Source organism: Condylostylus longicornis, unplaced genomic scaffold (genome assembly GCF_029603195.1).
Source record: "Condylostylus longicornis isolate FDR11 unplaced genomic scaffold, ASM2960319v2 ptg000010l, whole genome shotgun sequence".
NCBI classification, from domain to species: Eukaryota; Metazoa; Arthropoda; class Insecta; order Diptera; family Dolichopodidae; genus Condylostylus; species Condylostylus longicornis.
Window position 1 is genome coordinate 21,257,817 of NW_026577979.1, and position 18,900 is coordinate 21,276,716.

At 27.9% G+C, this 18,900-nt stretch overlaps 2 protein-coding genes across 3 annotated transcripts in view; one reads left to right on the top strand and one right to left on the bottom strand.

Annotated features, from left to right (window-relative positions):
• The window catches only part of LOC129619022 (transforming growth factor beta-1-induced transcript 1 protein), a 38,897-nt gene extending 35,877 nt beyond the window's left edge, over window positions 1-3,020 (bottom strand). Inside the window, exons 1-2 of one of the 2 annotated variants that reach the window (XM_055534080.1) lie at window positions 2,951-3,020; window positions 2,416-2,813 (exon numbers count right to left, since the gene is read on the bottom strand). In XM_055534080.1, coding sequence (XP_055390055.1) covers window positions 2,416-2,418 — 3 coding nt within the window. In that variant the 5' untranslated portion in view covers window positions 2,419-2,813; window positions 2,951-3,020. Of the gene's footprint in view, window positions 1-2,415 lie in introns of both variants that reach the window. The other variant, XM_055534081.1, reaches the window with a different exon arrangement.
• A 668-nt stretch (window positions 3,021-3,688) lies between these two features.
• Window positions 3,689-12,688, top strand: LOC129618975 (uncharacterized). Its single transcript, XM_055534018.1, has 5 exons — window positions 3,689-3,726; window positions 3,778-3,797; window positions 3,926-4,085; window positions 12,006-12,371; window positions 12,476-12,688. Exons 1-5 carry the CDS (start codon window positions 3,689-3,691, stop codon window positions 12,582-12,584), a joined length of 693 nt encoding a protein of 230 aa, XP_055389993.1. The 3' UTR covers window positions 12,585-12,688.
• The last annotated feature ends 6,212 nt before the right edge of the window (window positions 12,689-18,900 follow it).

Genomic DNA, 18,900 nt, shown 5'->3' on the forward strand with positions numbered 1-18,900 from the left:
ATACACCAAGTATATCCCTTAATATGAATATAGTTTTACTTTTCTTTCAATTTTTAAAATACTACATTTTACTTTACGTAGTTCTTGCTGTATCGTAATATTATAGATTTTTAGCATATTCATCATAGACCCTTAATTGACTAATTTGGTAACTGTTTTAACAAATATTAATGGTTTTTGTTTATTTTCTGTGCTAAAAATTTTAGAAATATACTTAACCAATATTCTATAATATTAATCAGGATAATTAATATTGAATTCTTTAAAAAATAAATTCATCATAGAATATGTGCATTGTGTGTGCATATTAGATACATACTTACGTATTCAACAAATACATACACATAATTATCATATATATGTATGTACCTATTTACGAAAGCATATTTTTGCCACAACTATATTTTATAAAACAAACATTAAGTGAGACTTACACTTAATTTCAACACATTTTTATTGTGTTGTAGAGCTTAGAGAACAGATTAGCAAAACATTTCTCTTAAAATTTCTCTAAATTTTATTAAAATAAAAAATTTTTCTTCAATATGGACTACGAAGAAACACAAACGAATTGAAATAAAAAAGAAGTTGTTAAAAAACGAGAGCGAATAAAGTTTTGTCCAAGTCCGAAGACTTGATTTTTGCTACGTTGATTAGTTTGACTCTTTTTTTATAATGTTAATTTAATTTTACATGTTTTTTTCGTTGCATTTTCATTAAACTTGTTTTCTGATAGACGATTATCCCAGTTAAAGACGATGATGATATCAGAATCAGAATATACCTATGTACATACATACATATATGTTTATAAAAATGTGAGATAGATGATTCATCTTATTTAATATTTTTTGTTTTTTTTTCTCTCTCCTTTATTTCTTTTTCCTATCTTAATTTGCTCCCTATATAAGTATCGAAGCGAAAACAAGTAAAATGAAAGCACATTCTAATAAAAAAATCACTCAAATCTTAAAAATGCCGGTAAAACATACACATTCATAATATTTAATGTTTATGGAGTTATACACATTACGTAAATATGTATATATATGTTTAAATATCTATATTTACATTTTATATACATATATATGTATATGATTAAACAATGAATAATAATATATATGATTAAACGTTTGTTAACCTATATATTATTATTGTTCTTATATAAACAGATTTGTGTAAATACGCATATATATGTACATATACATAAGCAAATATTATATTAAATATTTATTCTACATTTCTCAACGTTTATTATAATTTACAATTTTTATATTGTACGTTATATATGTATAAGTATGTAAATTTTTAATATTATATTTAAATCAAGTACCCAGGAACGCAATATCAATACAATTCATTTGAATTATCACAAAATCCACTAAAATATGGAGAAAGGGTAATAATTTTATTACTTTTCAATAATAAAAAGAAAGTGGTGCGAACAGCCTGTAGTCGATTATCTTGCACTTTTTTAATATTGTACATAAGTCTAAATAAATATTATAAAATTAAATAAATTAATAGCAAATGGCTATTTCGAAGTTAATATACCAGTAATTTTTGAAATTATTTTAAAAGTTCTTGGCCTAATTTTTTTAAATGCAAAAATGACTGTGTTCATTAACAAATTAAGTCATTATTTTAATCAATGGTTTTTCATAAAATTTCATGGCATTTAAATTTTCCGCCAAATTTTTCATTTTTAAGCGAAATATAAGTCTGCACCTATGGAAAAGTTTATTAGAGTTTTTTTCAGTAGAAATCAAAAAAATTGTGAAAATATATGTACATATACCTACATAGATAGATTTTTAATACAAGTATGTAAATATATAGATACACTTAGAGAAATTTATTTTTCTTAAGAGTTGTATAGTTCATTAGTTCACTGAAGAATTTCATTAGTTGATTCGAATATAAGCAAACTGAATAAAACCAAAGAATTCGTAAAAATATCGTTTACATTTAATTCTTAATTTTTTTTATCACTAAGGAGTTTTTGTTTTGCATTCATGAACAAATGGTTTTAACGCGTGATCATCAAATATTATAGCAATTCTATAAAAAATAAAAAAAAATTAAATGAAAACAATACCTTCCTTATTTCATGAAATGCTGCTGTTAAAAAATGTGGCACATGAAATGTAAACAATCTTAATCTACGCGATACTAAGAATAACAGCAATGCTTAATATAGGGAATGCTTGACAGCAATGCATAATTATTTATCTTCACAAAATTCAAAATTTAAATTATCATAATTAAATTTGGAAAAAAAGTAACAATTGAATAATATGACACAAGATAATGAAACACAGTACGAAAAAAAATAAAAAGTGTTGTGTTGCATTTATTTATCATCTTAATTTTTGTAAAAGGTCAACAAAATCACTTTAAAAATTTTTAACTTACCATAATTGAGTTTTCTAAATTTACTTAACAAATTCTTTATGAATGTATTTATATATGTAGATATATTTTCTCTTTATATAAAAGTTTGTATTTTTTTTTTCGTATAACCGGTCTACGATACTCTTTTTTTTTCTAAAATTTTTCACACAAGGTTTTTTTTACTCAAATTTTATTTGTTCTTCTTTTCTAATTTTTCAAAACTTTTTCCTATAAAATTAACGTATGTCTGATTCTTCTTATATACTTTCTACTGAGTTAATTTTTTTTTGTTTTTAACTTTTTCAATATTTTATTTATTTTATTGTTTTTATTTTTAGTCTTTACAAGTTGTTGAAGAAGTGTCCAACAAATCAAATTCTGAACCTCACGATATTGATTTGAATAATACGGGTTTATCCCTAACAAAAAAATTGAAAGGTAATTTTTTTTTAATTTTAATACATAAATCAATATAAATATTATTATTAACAATAAATATTTAAATTAAAACAAACAACAACAAAAAACAAAAAATATAAAAACATAAGACACAAACAAGTAAATTAAATTATAAAAAATTCTTAAAATCCGATTCCACGTATTCAGCTTGAAGATCTGAAAATAACTGAAGAAAATACATAAATTCATAAAAATCGTAAAGCTTTTATTAATAATTTCCCAACAACAATAAATACAAAAACATAAAATAAGCAACCATTGTAACAGTAATATTTTTGTTCCTTTTGTTGGTGTAGTGATTGTTGTATTTGTTGTATACCTAACAAAACAACAATCACTACACCAACAAAAGGAACAGTTGCAACAACAAAAACGTAAGCAAGTAGCGAAGGAAGAATACCAGCAAAAGCAACCAGAAAATAAAACTGTACAACAACCAGCTGTTGATGAAATTGTTATAGAAAGAGAGCTTAATGACGTCATTTTAACAAAAGTTATGAAAAGAAAAATGAATTATTACCAAGTATAAATAATAATGATAGTAACAAAAAAGTAGTTACTGCCGAAGAACATGAAAAAACTATGAAAATTAACATTGATAATAATGTTATTCCAATAAATTTATCTTTCATGCAAGTTTCTGATAGTAATGTTTCAACAATTTATAATAGTGAAAATAAAAATAAAAATTATCGTAACAGTGATGTTATAAGTTCAAATAAAAAAATAGTGGAACAAATAACAAACAATAGCTGTGTTTACAAGACGACTTTTGCGTTAATGGTTGACAATTAACATCGTTTCAACTCCCTTTCAAAGCTTATTTCTAAAGAGAATGGAACGTATATCAATCATTGACGTAAAATTCGTCATGTAAACATAGGTAATTTTGGTAAATTAAAATAAATGTTATTAAAAATTTAGGCAACAAAATGAAGCCGGCAGTAAATGAAAATGTTATACATAATCGAAAATTAGTATAGAATCGTATTAACCTATCTTTTGTAATAATGATGTTATAGATTATTTCAATTATGATGTTATAGATTATGTATATAACTTATTTTTACAGTTTCCACACTGACAACTCCCATAGAAAAAAGAGTTCAACAACAACATTGTAAAGCACAAGGGAAACAAGAAGCCCGTAATAGTGAAGGTGTCAATTACAATTCCCACCAAAATAATACGGCCATTACAGGCAATATGAATTCAGCAAAGGCTTCTTATATGTGAGTATATTATTTTTGCCGGATTAAGTTTCGTACATTTTCTTTTGTATTTTATTTTCTTTCTACGTTTCAATTATACATACATATATATTAGTGTTATGTGTGTATATACAATATATAGTACTATATATAGTATTAAATTACTATTTAATATATTTAAAAATTAATATTGTAAAAATCTTTGTTATTTCCGTTTATGTCAATTTGTTACTTGATGCAGTTTAAGAGTTAATTAATAAATCAATACAATAAGTCGAGTAAGTTTTTTCAGCTCCAAAAAATTATGTAAAATTAAAGACATTTTAGAAAGTTAAATTTAACTATTTTTAATCTCCAAAATTATGCAATTGTAAAACGATCTTACATGTCGAGGGTAAATTTAATGTTTTCTTTTAATTTAAAATTATTAAGTGGCTTTTTCAATAACTCAATAGGAATTTTTTACTAAAATTTGTTTTACTTCAACAATTCATAAAATATGAATGAAGCTCAAATATTTTATTAAAATAACGGTTCTTAAAAATATGATTTTATATAATGACAATTTTAGGTGCACATCAATATTAATTGATAATTATAAAAAATTAATAAATGTAAAGCCTGCGAGAATTTTTGGGTTTATAATTTTTATTAAAACTTTGAAAATCTTGAATTTAAAATTTAAAGACTGAGTTACAAACTAAATAAAAAGAAAAAATTCCGCAAAATGTTTATTTAATTTTCAAGAAATGTCTCATAAAATTATTATAGTAAAGTAAACTAAAAAAGAACAAAAAATCGAAAAAAAAATTGAAATTTTCTAAAATTATGATGCTCTTTATTTTGAAAGTATGTAGGTACATTAAATACAAAAAAAGGCATGATATACAAATAATATTCCTTTATTACACTTTTGAAAGACTCGTTCAAGAGTTTTACTTTCTTGGAACGCGAGTTATACTAAATAGATTTAAGCAAATAGAAATTTTGTGAAATTTTCTTTTTTCTATGAAAATTCACGATTCTTGGAAACCGTTAACTTTACAGACTTAATTAGAAAAAAAAATTTTATCCATTTCGAGTAAACAGAAAATGCATAATATTTTTGAGCTAAAAGGAACATACAATAACAAAAAAAACTGATGTGGTAAGCACATAACCGACCGTAATATGTATTGTCTAGTTAAGTGAAAGTGTTACAGAATGTTATAAAAATGTCTCTTAAATACTTCTTTCCAATTTTTAGGGCATTAGTAAGCTTATAGTTAACATACCTTGAAAAATGTAAATATGGCTTATAGTAGATCATATGGTTTCGCTTTGTGCTACCCGAATTCCCTGAAATGCTCGCCAGCTAGTTCGGTAACAACCAGAACTCAAATACCAAATTTCAAGAAATTCCATCAATTCGTTCCGTAGATATGGTGAAAAATGTAAAATCGGCCCGCAGATCAGTTTTCGAGCCCTGATCTTTCCAAAAAATTTATATGTTCATTGTTTTAATACAAAGAATTTAAATATACTCTTTATATACGCAAAAAAGGTATATTTGGCCCGTAGTAAACGTCCAGTTGCTGACGCCTGATTTCTTCCAAAAATTAGGAGGTTTTGCGGACGATCGAGCGAAGCTTATACATGAAATTTCAAGTAAATCGGTTGAATATTTTCTTCAAAATGGTCAAAAATGTGAAACAGGCCCGCTAAAAAGTGCAGTTCCCGAGGCCTGATATATTCCAAGAGTAGATCAATCCGTGCCATGGTCGAAGTAAACTTACATATAAAATTTCATCAAAATCGGTTCAGTCGAACTTGGGATACACGCGTGCATACACAGACCGGCAGACCGATAGACCGACAGGTTGCTAAAAATAGTTTATTTACACTTCCTTACTATGGAGAAGTGTATTCTTATCGAAAACTCGATATGCAAAATTTGCTTCCATCACATCACCTACCTATTGTATACAGAATACGGTCGGTAATTATAGTTCAAACTTAAATTTCGATTATTTAGCCTAATTTAATGCAAAAAATTTTGAGTTTCAGAGCAATTTATTCGCCTTTGACAAATTCACAATTTTTGCAAAATAACCGTGACTTCAATAATGCTGTAAAAAAGATTTAGGTACGGTATTAATACGCTTGTAGTACCGTCTCAAAGCTTTCAGTACCTTTACATTGTAAAAAAACTGCTAAAGCTTTTCGTACATTTTGGAATACAATTTTTACAATATTATTATATTATTTGACATTTGTTTGAAAAGTTCAATTTAAAGCTCTGTGCAAATGTTAATTTTTAACAAACGTTACCAAGTCATTAAAAATATTGCATTTTAGGAGAAAAACTTAGTAACTAGCACTTTATTGCTGAAAATAAATGCTAATTTAGTTAATTGGTTATTTATGGCAACATTTATATGACAAGGTATAAGAAAAGCGTGCTTTCTTTTCGATACCCGATTTACTTTTATTTTAAGTCTCCACTACGTACAAAACGCATTTAGGAAAAGTGTACAATGTCAAGTGCTTTTACTAAACTTTTTGGAATTTGATACCTTGTAAAATTTACGTCGTAAGCGCATTATTGAAGTCACGGTAATTCCTTAAACATTCCTTCTTGAAACTGTATAAGCCAATTACTTCTTATAATGCTCAATACTTATTTTATAACAACATTGTTATAGAATAGAAACTCTGTACATACAACCAAGCTTTTACTAATATCTCAATTCACCGAAAGAACAGCAGATGTGTAACTCTTCTACTTTATTGCCATCATTACTTTTTTTTCTATCTCTTCTATCCCTTTTTTGAAAACAGAATGTGTCTCTTCATGCAATTCTTTATTGTTTGCCTCTAAAAATTTTATTTGAACATATACATCGATCTAGTCGTTTTCTATAGAACACGTGAGAACGATTAAAACAACAATATTAATTCAAAAACTCCTGCTTTAATTAATTTGTATTAGAAAATACTATTCTAAAAGTATCAGCGGTATTGGGGGCATACTAAGTGGTATTGGAAGTGCTGGAAGTTTTAAAGGTAAAATAAAAATAAACACGGAATCTTTAATAAATTTGTGTTTTATGTTCGTACTATTTTTGTATATACAATTATCTATTATTAATAACAAGAAAAAAATTCATATATTGGAAAGTATTTTGCAATTTATAGTAAAATTAGCCATAATTTTAAAACAATATTATAAATAACAGAGAATGATAATGACAAATTTCAAAAAATATTAGCCATTATTTTTGAGCAGTTGGATATTTAAAGAAAATTATTAATTCATGTTAATTTTACAATATTCTTGTTATTATTAACCGAAATTTTATATTAAAAAATTTTATCAGTCAAACCAATGGTTTGTAAAACGGCACATTTCACCTCAACATTTTTTCGTCCAGATCTTGTTGTTACACATATAAATTAAGGTCTATATAGCTTTAGGATTTCAAAAACCAATTCAATTTGTTTACATATTTATTTTCGGAAAATGTATACTATATACATATTATATATTATAAAGTTTGTATTGTATTGGGGACGGGCATTTTTATGGCTTTTCGTTACGCAAAAATAGGGTACAGAAAATTTACATTCTACAAACTTTCCTACAAAAAAAGACGTTGGAATAGAAGAATAAATTATCCTAGAGAAATAACACTTTCATTAAAATCTATCAGTGTACAAAGTTAAGTATTTTCATTTAACAATGTAAAAGAGTTCGGTAATACATACAGACAAACGGAAAATCGGATAAACAAAGCAAAAGTAATAAGCATATTTTCTCTGAAATTGTTTTGGAATTGTGCCAAAAAGGAAACAACACAAATACTACGTCAAATAATTGTCAAAAGAATATTGAGTTATTCTAAGAGTAATTAAATTTTATAAAAATTTTTGTCCGTTTTCACATGAAATTATTTGTTTTCCTATATACAAACTGACAAAAGAACATTTTGGTTCTTTTATTAACTGTTTAATTTCATATTTTACACAATTATATTGTGTTTTGTATTTCTTATTTGATATGATATTTAACTATTAATAAACTTGGCCGTCTTGTGGTGACTTATGGTGCTATTTAATCCTTAAAACGTCAATGTAACATTAGTATGTAATGTGTTTTGTATAGTTACTCAATATTCAAGCTAAAACTACAATTAAAGTTAATCCATACTTACATATTAAAAAAAAACTATTTTTATATAGATAAGAATTATTTCTATACTTATAAAAAAGGATCGGAGGTTAGCTATCGGAGCGTTTTTATAATGTTAAAAACACTTTAAAGGAACTTAACTATAATTTAAAATTATGTAAGTGTTAAATGCTCCTGTTGATGTACTTATAAATTTGGGACTTTCTTATTTTGGAACAAAATTTTGGAATTGTAGAACATTAGCACACATCCCAGTTTTAATATAACTTTTTTTGATGAGCTCAAATTATATTTAAAATTCTATTAAAAAAAATGATTTATTTCTTAAAGTTTATGACCTAAAATTTTTTAGTTTGCTATTTTTGATATAATTTTAAATATAATTTTTTTTTTAAATTAAAAACTAAATTAAAATTTAAATCGAGAGAGTCCGAATTTTATTCAGCGAAAAGAAAATTATTTTATTTTGCAATTTTACTTAAAAGTAAAATTGGAATATCGCGCAATTTAATTATTTAATTTAATATTTTTTTACTTTTATGGCACATATAAAGTAAACAGATAATGCACATCTTGACACAATCTTGTGTTAACCCAAATAAAATGACATTTTCATCAAAATTAATACCCTTAGTATTCTGTAGACAAAATTATTTTTTGTTTTTTTTAAATTAATTTTCAACGAGTAAAAATATACGAAAAAATATATGTAAATCTGTATATACATAAAATCTGAATAATTTTACCTTTTGAAATTTCAAATAAAAAATGATTGTGAGATTTTTATTTTTCTGGATACTTAACACCTCCCTACTGTTTCTAGTGAAATTTTATATGAAAAAATATCAAATGGAAATTCATTAAATTGCATGTATAGTATGTTTGCGTACATATAAACACGAAGAATATGTATATTAAGACACACTCGTGTGACACTATATAAAATGGACGTTGTAGGTGTTCAATTTCCATATTTAGAATTAAATTAATTAAATACTTAAAAAAATCATGAAATTTACTGTGTAAGAGATTTGATATATTAAAGAACAATAAATAAAGAGGATAAATAATTGTTGGCCCATGTATGACACTTGAATAAGAGTTGGAAATTGATGAAATAATGTGTCTTTCTCTTTAAAATAGAACGTATTACTTATAATAATACACATTTCGCACATAATTGAAATAATGAATTAACATAACTTATGAACAGATACATTTATATACCTACATATATACGAGTAATATGTAGGTGAAACCAATTAAATAAATCGTGACATCATACACCACTTATTTAATTCATAAATTTTTACAAATTATTCTGAAATAAAAGATCTTTGAACTTTCTTCATAAATTATTTTGTGATTATCACTTAAAAATTAGTAATTATTCATTTAGAATTTATTTTAAAAAGAAAAAAAATTCAATTTTTATTTTTGCCCTTTATATTATAAAGGGAAACGGAAAGTTTCTTGAAATATCATTGGTTATTGACCAATGATATTTCAGAACGGCTACTAACGGTCAGTATTTGAAGCTTCTGAAATATACGATTGTTTTTTCATTTTACGATAAATATTTTGCTAAACTAAAACTCATAGCACGACAGGTTTTCTTTATCGATATTGATATTTCTGGCTGTGTATTTAAGCCAACAATTCTCTCTCTAATTTATTAAATCAGAAAATATAAAGTTCTTAAGACACAATGACGAGAATATATTGTAAACCTTTTACAATTATATTGTAAATTAAATTTAAAAATCTTTAAACATGATTACTTATACCTACATAATATATAATAATAAAAACAATGACATCATTCTGTATAAAATACATTTTTGACTTTATTTTGTTTGATCAATAATCGCACTACTCAAAGATAAACAAAAAATTAGTTTGCGATTAGTTTTTATTTTAAGAAGATACCGAAATAATTTATATATTGTTTCCCTTTTCATACATTTTTATTAAGCTTATTGCTTAAAATAGGACAAGTATTGTGTTCGCACCTAATTTCATATGTTGAATTTTTAACACACAATTTTAGAGAAATGGAGTAAAATATTTTAAGCGACATGTTATGCTGTCAATTCGTCCGTTTGTCAGTCTTTCTATCGTTCTTCCCGATAAACGACACTTCCTTACCAAAATGAAAATTTACACAAACATTTTATTTGTTAATCCGAGTAACAGTCAACTTTCGAGACTTCCAATATTAATGTTAAATGTAAGTTTATACCAAACATTTTCACCATTTTTCACGACACACTAAATGTGAGTGTATTTAATTATTATAAAAGAAATATTGGTCGGTCAGATTATACTATACTTCAGATTTTTTCTTTAATTGGAAACTCCGAATTATAAATTTTTTTTTAAATATTAAACAAAAATTAAAAATTGTAAAATTAGCGAAAAATTTTTATATTTCACATAATTTAATACATTAATTTTTTTTTTAATTATTATACTGAAGTAAAATTATACTCGTACTATGCTGGTGTTTACTTATTGTTGCCTAAATTAATGAAAATACTTAATGTGAAATATAATTGGGGGATATGGTATATAATCCTCTGTTAGGTTTGTAATAATGAATCGTAAATTTATCAAGCTTATAAGTTCTTTATTATAGCTTTTCTGTAATATAATTCAAAAAAAATTGTGAAAGACATGTTGTATAAAAAAGTACAGATACATTTCCATTAAACAATTTAATTGAAAAGCTAATTTATGTCCAGAAATAGTTTAATTGAAAAACGCATTTAACCCAGGAACTAAAACCAAATTTTCATTTTCTGTCATGAACAGACAGGCAAAATGAATTTAATAAAAGCACATTTTTTCAAAATATGATGCATTTATTTATGATTTTATTAATGATTTTTTTAAATTAATGATTTTTTTAATAAGTTTAATTAAATGTTGCATATGCAATGTAGCACCCAGAAATGCTGAAGGAAAAAGTAAAATTGTTTAAATACTATTTTTACTGTAAGATAAATATCTTCAAATCAATTGTCAAAATATTAGTCCCACTTCGTTAGTTACAAAGCCAATTTTGGACACTTACAATAAATGTAAATTTTTGTCAATTGTAACAATCGTTATCGATAAGAACTTTTTGGGTTAAAATAAACTGACAAAATATAACAAATAATTTAGTCACCTATTAAATAACTTTGAAATAACAAAATATACGACCGGCGTTTACGGCTTTAAATATATCAAAAGTTTGATAAAATTTTTTGAAGGTGTAATGTACAAAACACACACAATTTAATAAATTACTTATTAATATACATATAATTACATATATAAATAAATTTATATTATTATATTATTATAGAGTTAAATCTTAAAATACATGAGTTATTAAAATTATTACATAAACTAAATTAATATTGAAACTAATTATAATTTTCTGAACAATTTCCAAACAGAGCAACTAAAAGGAAAAAAACATTAATTTATTACAGATTAAGAATACAAAATCTTACTGTTGAAACTTGACTTAAATTTTCACAAGTAACAGTACTATACTGAAGTCAAAATAAAAATCATTTTGTTTGAAATGTAAAAATGTTGTAATATAGAGAAAAGTTTCTTTGTCCAGAGATTTTCGTTATACAAAATCTTCGCTCCATCAAATAGCCTTTCATAATAAGGGTTTATAATGATAATAATTTTGAAATACTTTTGAAAATTTTCTAACAACTTTAAAAATCTTCTAAATGACAATTAAAATGTATTTTTCTATTTCAAAGAAAACAACTATTATATGGAAAGAACGTTCAGTACACTATTATTAAGGCTGCTGATAATGAAGAAAGCAACCCGAACCAAAAACAGAATAATCGTGAAGTTTATTCGGGTTTAAATTTAGATTCGAAGCCTATTTTTCATACAAACGAAATCGATCAAAAATTGGATCCGATTGAAGAACAACATAATAAAACAAGAACAACGATAAGAAGAATCGAAGAATTGGCATCGAACTGTAATGAAAATCAAACAAAAATTTCAAATTTAGAAAGTATATTTGAAAATCGAATGAAGTTTGTGAGACATATTTCAGAAAATCCTTTTTATGTCAATCAAAATTTGTCAGAACCATGGAAAATAGTAACAAAGTATGTACACGTTAATTATATTCTTTCATTTTTTGAACATTCAAAAAATTATGATTATTTTCTAAATTAATAAACTTTTTCTATAAAATACTTTTTTTCTACAGAATAAGTGAAAGACTCTTAAATGAAATCGCAATTACAGTAGAAAAGGACATGAATTTTGGTGAAAAGCGTTTCATTGCAGATTTTCTTCAAAATGAAGCCCAATGTTAAGACTTCAATTTTACATGAAATCAGTTGTTGCCCTCACATTAATGTCAACTAATCAATGGGGAATTTAATATATTTTTATACATAATTATATTACAAAGAAATAATATGGCACAAAATTTTCATTCTTTTATTATTGTTCTGTATACAAAAATAATTTCAAAATAAATTATTACTCTTGTGCTGTAAAAACAATCAGAACTTTTATGCAACTAAATATTTTACGTGCAAAAGAGTGTAATCTGCAGGCGATTAACTAAAAAATCTGTTCTACGAGTAGTTACGTACCACCGATCCAAAAATTTTACAAAAAATATGCTCATTAGCAAAGCAAAATAACTTAAGCGAAGTAAACAAATTAATCATAGGCCCAACGAGAACATCTTTTAAGTCACTGTGTTTTTGTCCGAGGTAATCCTTGAGCTATTACCTTTAAAGACAGTTTTACATGTTCGTCGGTTACGCGACAAGCTGATGTAATTGACAACATCTTTTTAACGTAGAGGCTTTTTTAAAACGTCTATTTCATTGATAGTTTATCGTACTACCATAATTAATTCTATTCTTGTCAAATAAATTGTTAAAATAAAAAATCGTTCACCCAGTAATTAAAGCGTTCATTAGTAAAGTGTTAAGTGCGGTAAAACGTTCTAGAAATTAAAAGCGGGAATTCAAGTGCTTCATACGCTCCACAACCATTCATATAAGCGAACCTAGTGAAAAATCAGCTGATCGACAGGAAATAAAATTAAAATGAGTTGCTTTTAGTGTTTGGCGAGTGAAATGAAAATTTCCTTTAAAAACACATTTAAAAAAACAAAATGACCGTTAAAATTAACCGTTGTCTAAAATCCGTTCTTTATCAAATTTTTTAGTGGCTTTTAAATACTAATATTTCTATAAAAAAAAGTTTTTTAACTCGATCCTCTCTTCTGTTATCGCCCTCGGAAACTTATGAAATTTAAACTTTCGACACCTTATATTTCCAAAACTACAAGCTTTTAAAAATTTTTGTAAATGCGCAACGTTAACGGTATGTTATCAAAATTATGCCATTAAAAAATTATTTTTTATTAAATATTTTTCTTAACTTACTCTCTCAATCGTCCTATTCAACCATTAACTAGTATGTTTTAATTTTTTTTTTGTCATCCTAAACGTATGCAATAGTTTCATTCATATATAGTATGTATGTAATGAGCATATGAAACTAATTTAATGTAGTCGATTCCTTGTCATTTTCTGAAGGGAAAAGTCTTTCTTTACAAACAACTGGTTTGACCTATTCAACTGTTTTCTAAAGTTAAAGAAAGAAAGAGTGCTGATGTATTTTTTGCTTTAATATCACGTGGCTCCTGGCGAGGGTTACACGTAAAATAGAAGATGCAATGGGAAAAACACATGGATTGAATACCCCAGGTGGTAAGCCAATCAGATTGGTAAATCCACCCTCTAATGAGGTCGGTCTCACGGATTCTGGGGGAGACCAACTATTGCTGAATCAACAATCAACGTTTACTTCAATTGCCAGTTTCTCCGGAAGTAATAAGACTCCAAGAACTCCACCAAAAGTCATAAGAACTCCACCAAATGTCGGTGAACAGAATCAAGAAACTGTGCTGCTGCGTAAAAAGCTCGAAGATTTAGAATCAATCATAAAGATGTTGCGTAACGAAAACAAAGAGTTAAAAATGGAAATCATGGCTTTAAAATCAGCCCAACTTGCAAAAAACAACACTCACCGTGCAAGGAATGACTCATCGGATTCAAGTAGTGATCTAACAGGGTTTGAAACAGATGGAAATCAATATACTATGAATACAAGGAAAGCTAAAAAAAGAAAAGCCAAAAACTCTCCAGAACTCAACAAAGATGTACCAACCATTGTTAAGGAAAGTCCTATAATTGTTTCAGGAAATGGTAGTACTAGTAGAAATGAAAATGATAAAAACCACGGGGGTAATACTAATAAAGTCCAAACTAATAATGGAGCTAGTATTACTAGCAGTGAAAGGGATGATCTCCAGCAAATTAGGGAAAGGAAGCCACCTCCTATAAACCTTGTTGGGATCGAAGATTATAATAAAGTTAAAATGTTGCTAGATTCGAATATAAAAAACTATAAAATTACTTCACTAAACCAAAACGTGTGGAAAGTTAACCCAGACACCCCTGAATCCTATAGGCTACTGGTCAAAAAACTTGAAAGTGAAAAGATCGAGTGGTTTACTTACGAGGATAAAAATGAGAGACCGTTTAGAGTTATGGCCAGGGGTCTCCATTGGAGTTGTGATAGAAATGAAATCATTGAGGATATCACCAGTCAAGGTCTTAAGATTGTAGACGCTGTAAATATAATTAAAAACGAAAGAGTTGTCGATGAAAGGGGAGAACTTATTCTACAGAAAAAGAAATTGCCTCTTTTCATGCTGACTTTTGATAGAAGTGAAAATATAACAAAAATTTACGAAATAAGGTCAATACTAAATCTTATAGTTAAAATTGAACCTGTTAAGAAAACAAGTAAGGCTATAGTTCAGTGTAAGCGATGCCAGGGATTCAATCATTCGGGTAACTTCTGCAAAAAGGATCCAAAATGCGTCAAATGTGGTAACAGCCATCTCTCTAACAACTGCCCACGCAAAAGTGATGTTCCTGCGTCATGCGCCAACTGTGGAGGCAGCCATCCAGCAAACTATAGGGGCTGTAAAATAGCCAAAGACCTACAGAAAAGGAGAGACCTAGCTTCTAGATCAAGGAATCTTCCAAGTGCAAATAGTCTTCCACAAGCTCATACCAGTAATTCTAATAAAAACTCTAACATAAATAATAATGTTAACAAGATTAATCAAGCCATCAATTCTAATCTAAAAGATAAGCGAACTTATGCTCAGGCTGCGAGCACATATCAAAGATATGATACATCCAACATTGAAAACACTCTAATCCTGATCCTCAACAAACTAGACGAACAGAAAAAATCTGAAATAAATATTTATAATAGAATTAGCTCGATAGAAAATAAATTAAACTCTAGAATTAATAAGAAATGACGAAATCAATCAGAATTATGACATGGAATGCTAATGGCCTTTTACACCACATTCACGAACTTGAAATATTTTTACATGACGAAAAAATTGATGTAGGCTTAATATCTGAGACGCACTTTACAAAGGAAAGCTACTTAAATATAAGAGGATTTACGTGTTACCACACCCAGCATCCGGAAAATAAGGCCAAGGGAGGCACTGCAATAATTATTAAGAATAATATTAGTCACTACGAGGTACCTAAAATTGAAGAAAATCACATGCAAGTCTCATCGGTTGCAATAATGTTTAAAAATAAAGAATTCATAGTGTCAGCTATCTACTGTCCTCCTAAATTCAATCTGAAGGTTGAAGACTATAAATGGCTCTTCAGTAAGCTGGGAGCAAACTTTATAATGGGCGGAGATTTAAATGCCAAAAACACAGCATGGGGCTCGAGAGTTAATTCGCCTAAAGGCAAAGCTCTTTACGAAGCGGCGACTACAATGAACTGCGATTTTCACTCATCTGGTAAACCTACGTATTGGCCTGCAGATCAGAATAGAACCCCAGACCTAATAGATTTCTTTATCTCCAGAGGGATTTCTGGGAACTACATGCATGTTAAAGAAAATCTTGACTTAAGCTCAGATCATACTGCTGTGATACTTACCATAAGCGAATCCGTAATTACTAAACAAGAACCACCTAAGCTATGTAATAAATCAACTAATTGGAACAATGTCAGAAATGAGTTACAAGCCAACATCGAATTAAATACTCCTCTGAGAAATGCTCAACAATTAGAAATCGAAGCAAACAAGTTGGTTACTGACATTCAAAATTCTGTCTGGAATAACACTAATCCTCGCATGATAACCAATAGCAATAATAATTTTATATATCCACTAGAAGTAAGGAAACTAATAAAAGAAAAAAGAAAAGCTAGGAAAAGATGGCAGATTACCAGAGCTCCAGTTGATAAAACGAATTTCAATCGCATGTGCAATAAATTGAAAAAGCTTTTAAAACAAATTAAAAATGAAACAGTTGCAAATACATTAAGTAAACTATCTGTAGATAACAAGAACGATTACTCTCTCTGGAAAACAGTCAAGAGTACAAATAAACCAATAAGTCAAGCTCCACCGATAAGGAAATCTGATAACTCATGGGCTATAACCGATATGGACAAAGCTAGCTGCTTTGCTGAGTACCTAGAGAATATTTTCAAGCCTCTTCCCAGGCAGACTTTCTTGGAAAACGCAAACCAAGTTGCTAATTCCAATCACATGACCATTAGGAAAATAACTTTATCTGAAATTCGTAACGAGATCAAGAAAACCAATAACAAGAAGGCTCCAGGGTATGACCTTATCACCGCAAAAATATTAAAAGAACTACCAACTATTGCTGTTAAGAAAATGCTATTCCTGTTCAATGCGGTAATTCGCTTAAAATATTTTCCGGAAATATGGAAAGTTGCAGAAATTATGATGATTCCTAAACCAGGGAAGCCACCTACCGATCTGAAGTCCTATAGACCGATTTCACTCCTGCCAATTATATCCAAGCTGTTGGAAAAAATGCTGTTGGCTCGCATTATGCCGATTATTCAAGAAAGAAACTTAATACCAGCCCACCAGTTTGGATTTAGAACGAGTCACTCTACAATTGATCAAGTTCACAGGATTACTAATGTCATAGAAAAAGCGTTGGAAAATAAGGAAATTTGCTCAGCAGTATTCCTAGATGTGGCGCAGGCCTTTGATAAGGTGTGGCATAAAGGTTTAATATGCAAATTGAATAAGGTACTGCCGAACGAAATGTGTGTGATTCTAGAATCCTATCTTACCGGTAGAACTTTTAGAGTTAAGCACAATAACGAATATTCAGATATTAGAAACATTGAGGCTGGGGTCCCATAAGGTAGTGTGCTGGGTCCTGTGCTATACCTCCTCTTCACAAGAGACATCCCAGAAATAAGTTCAACAATGACAGCCACTTTCGCAGATGACACGGCAATCTTAGCTACGGGAAAGACAATTGAGGAATGTTCAAACAAGCTACAAGTAAACTTAAATTTAGTCAACTCTTGGATGAAAAAATGGCGTATTAAAATTAACGAATCTAAATCTGTTAACGTAAATTTTACAAACAGAACCATTAACCCTGTTAGTATCATGCTTAATGATGAGGCAGTGCCATACGCTAATGAAGCAAAGTATTTAGGAATGACCCTAGATGCTAAATTACGCTGGAAAACCCACGTAAAGAAAAAGAAGGAGGAAATAAATTTGAAACTAAGAAAATTTAACTGGTTAATCGGAAAGAAATCTGAGCTCAACTTACATAATAAGCTCTTAATATATAATCAAATTATTAAAAAAATTTGGACTCATGGTATCCAACTTTGGGGATGTACTAAGAAAAGCAATTACCAAATTATACAGACAATCCAGAACAAGGTGCTTCGATGTATTGTAGATGCTCCTTGGTATGTCAGAAACTCCACTATTCACAGAGACTTAAAAATCAACACAGTTGAACAAGAAATAAGGAAATATGCAATTAACCACAACGAAAGAATAACGCAACACGAAAACATAGAAATGAGGAAAATAACACGTCGCTTAAAAAGAAGAAGACCTTTAGATCTTGCAGCCATAATATAATTATAAAATCCGGGGTTACCGTCGTTGGACGCTCTCCCACTCTCTCTACACGTGAAAAATAAATTGCTAGATAGGTTTAATTAACTTAGTTGCGATATATTAAAGGAGAAATAAAAAAAAAAAAAAAAAAAAAAATATCACGTGGAGTATGGCAGGCCTTGAGTACCTGGACACTGAAAGAGACTGCTACGACTTCAACACTAAGAAACTGCAAATTTTATACAACAGTAAACTTCAATTAAGTCAATTTTTCCAAATTCAATACGAACCTTTAGATTATTTACGAATGAGGCTCTTTTGTTCGCCTTGCTCTGTTATTTACATGAATTTTAGACAATGAGACAGCAACAAGCTTTATCGGCAAAGAGCATCAAACTTTTATGAAATATTAAGAAGAAGAGTCGTGTAAACGCAGCTAATGTCGTCGTGTAAACACAATTGTCAACAAAATCTGTGGTGCAAACAAAAACATAATTAGTCTCAACTACCGCAACTTCAGAAACGCCGTCAAATAAGTGTTTTATAATAACAGTTTTATTACAGTTTTGTTTTTGGTTATTTCTCTAAAAATTTTAACATACAATATGTAAATCAATTAACAAAAAAGTAAAT

What these genes read in the sequence shown, in the direction of transcription:
- LOC129618975 (XM_055534018.1), top strand. Translation starts at nt 3,689, where the DNA reads ATGGAACGTATATCAATCATTGACGTAAAATTCGTCAT. An exon ending in ATTGACGTAAAATTCGTCAT is followed by an intron (nt 3,727 to 3,777) that starts GTAAACATAGGT and finishes TTAAAAATTTAG; the next exon opens with GCAACAAAATGAAGCCGGCA. An exon ending in CCATGGAAAATAGTAACAAA is followed by an intron (nt 12,372 to 12,475) that starts GTATGTACACGT and finishes TTTTTTCTACAG; the next exon opens with AATAAGTGAAAGACTCTTAA.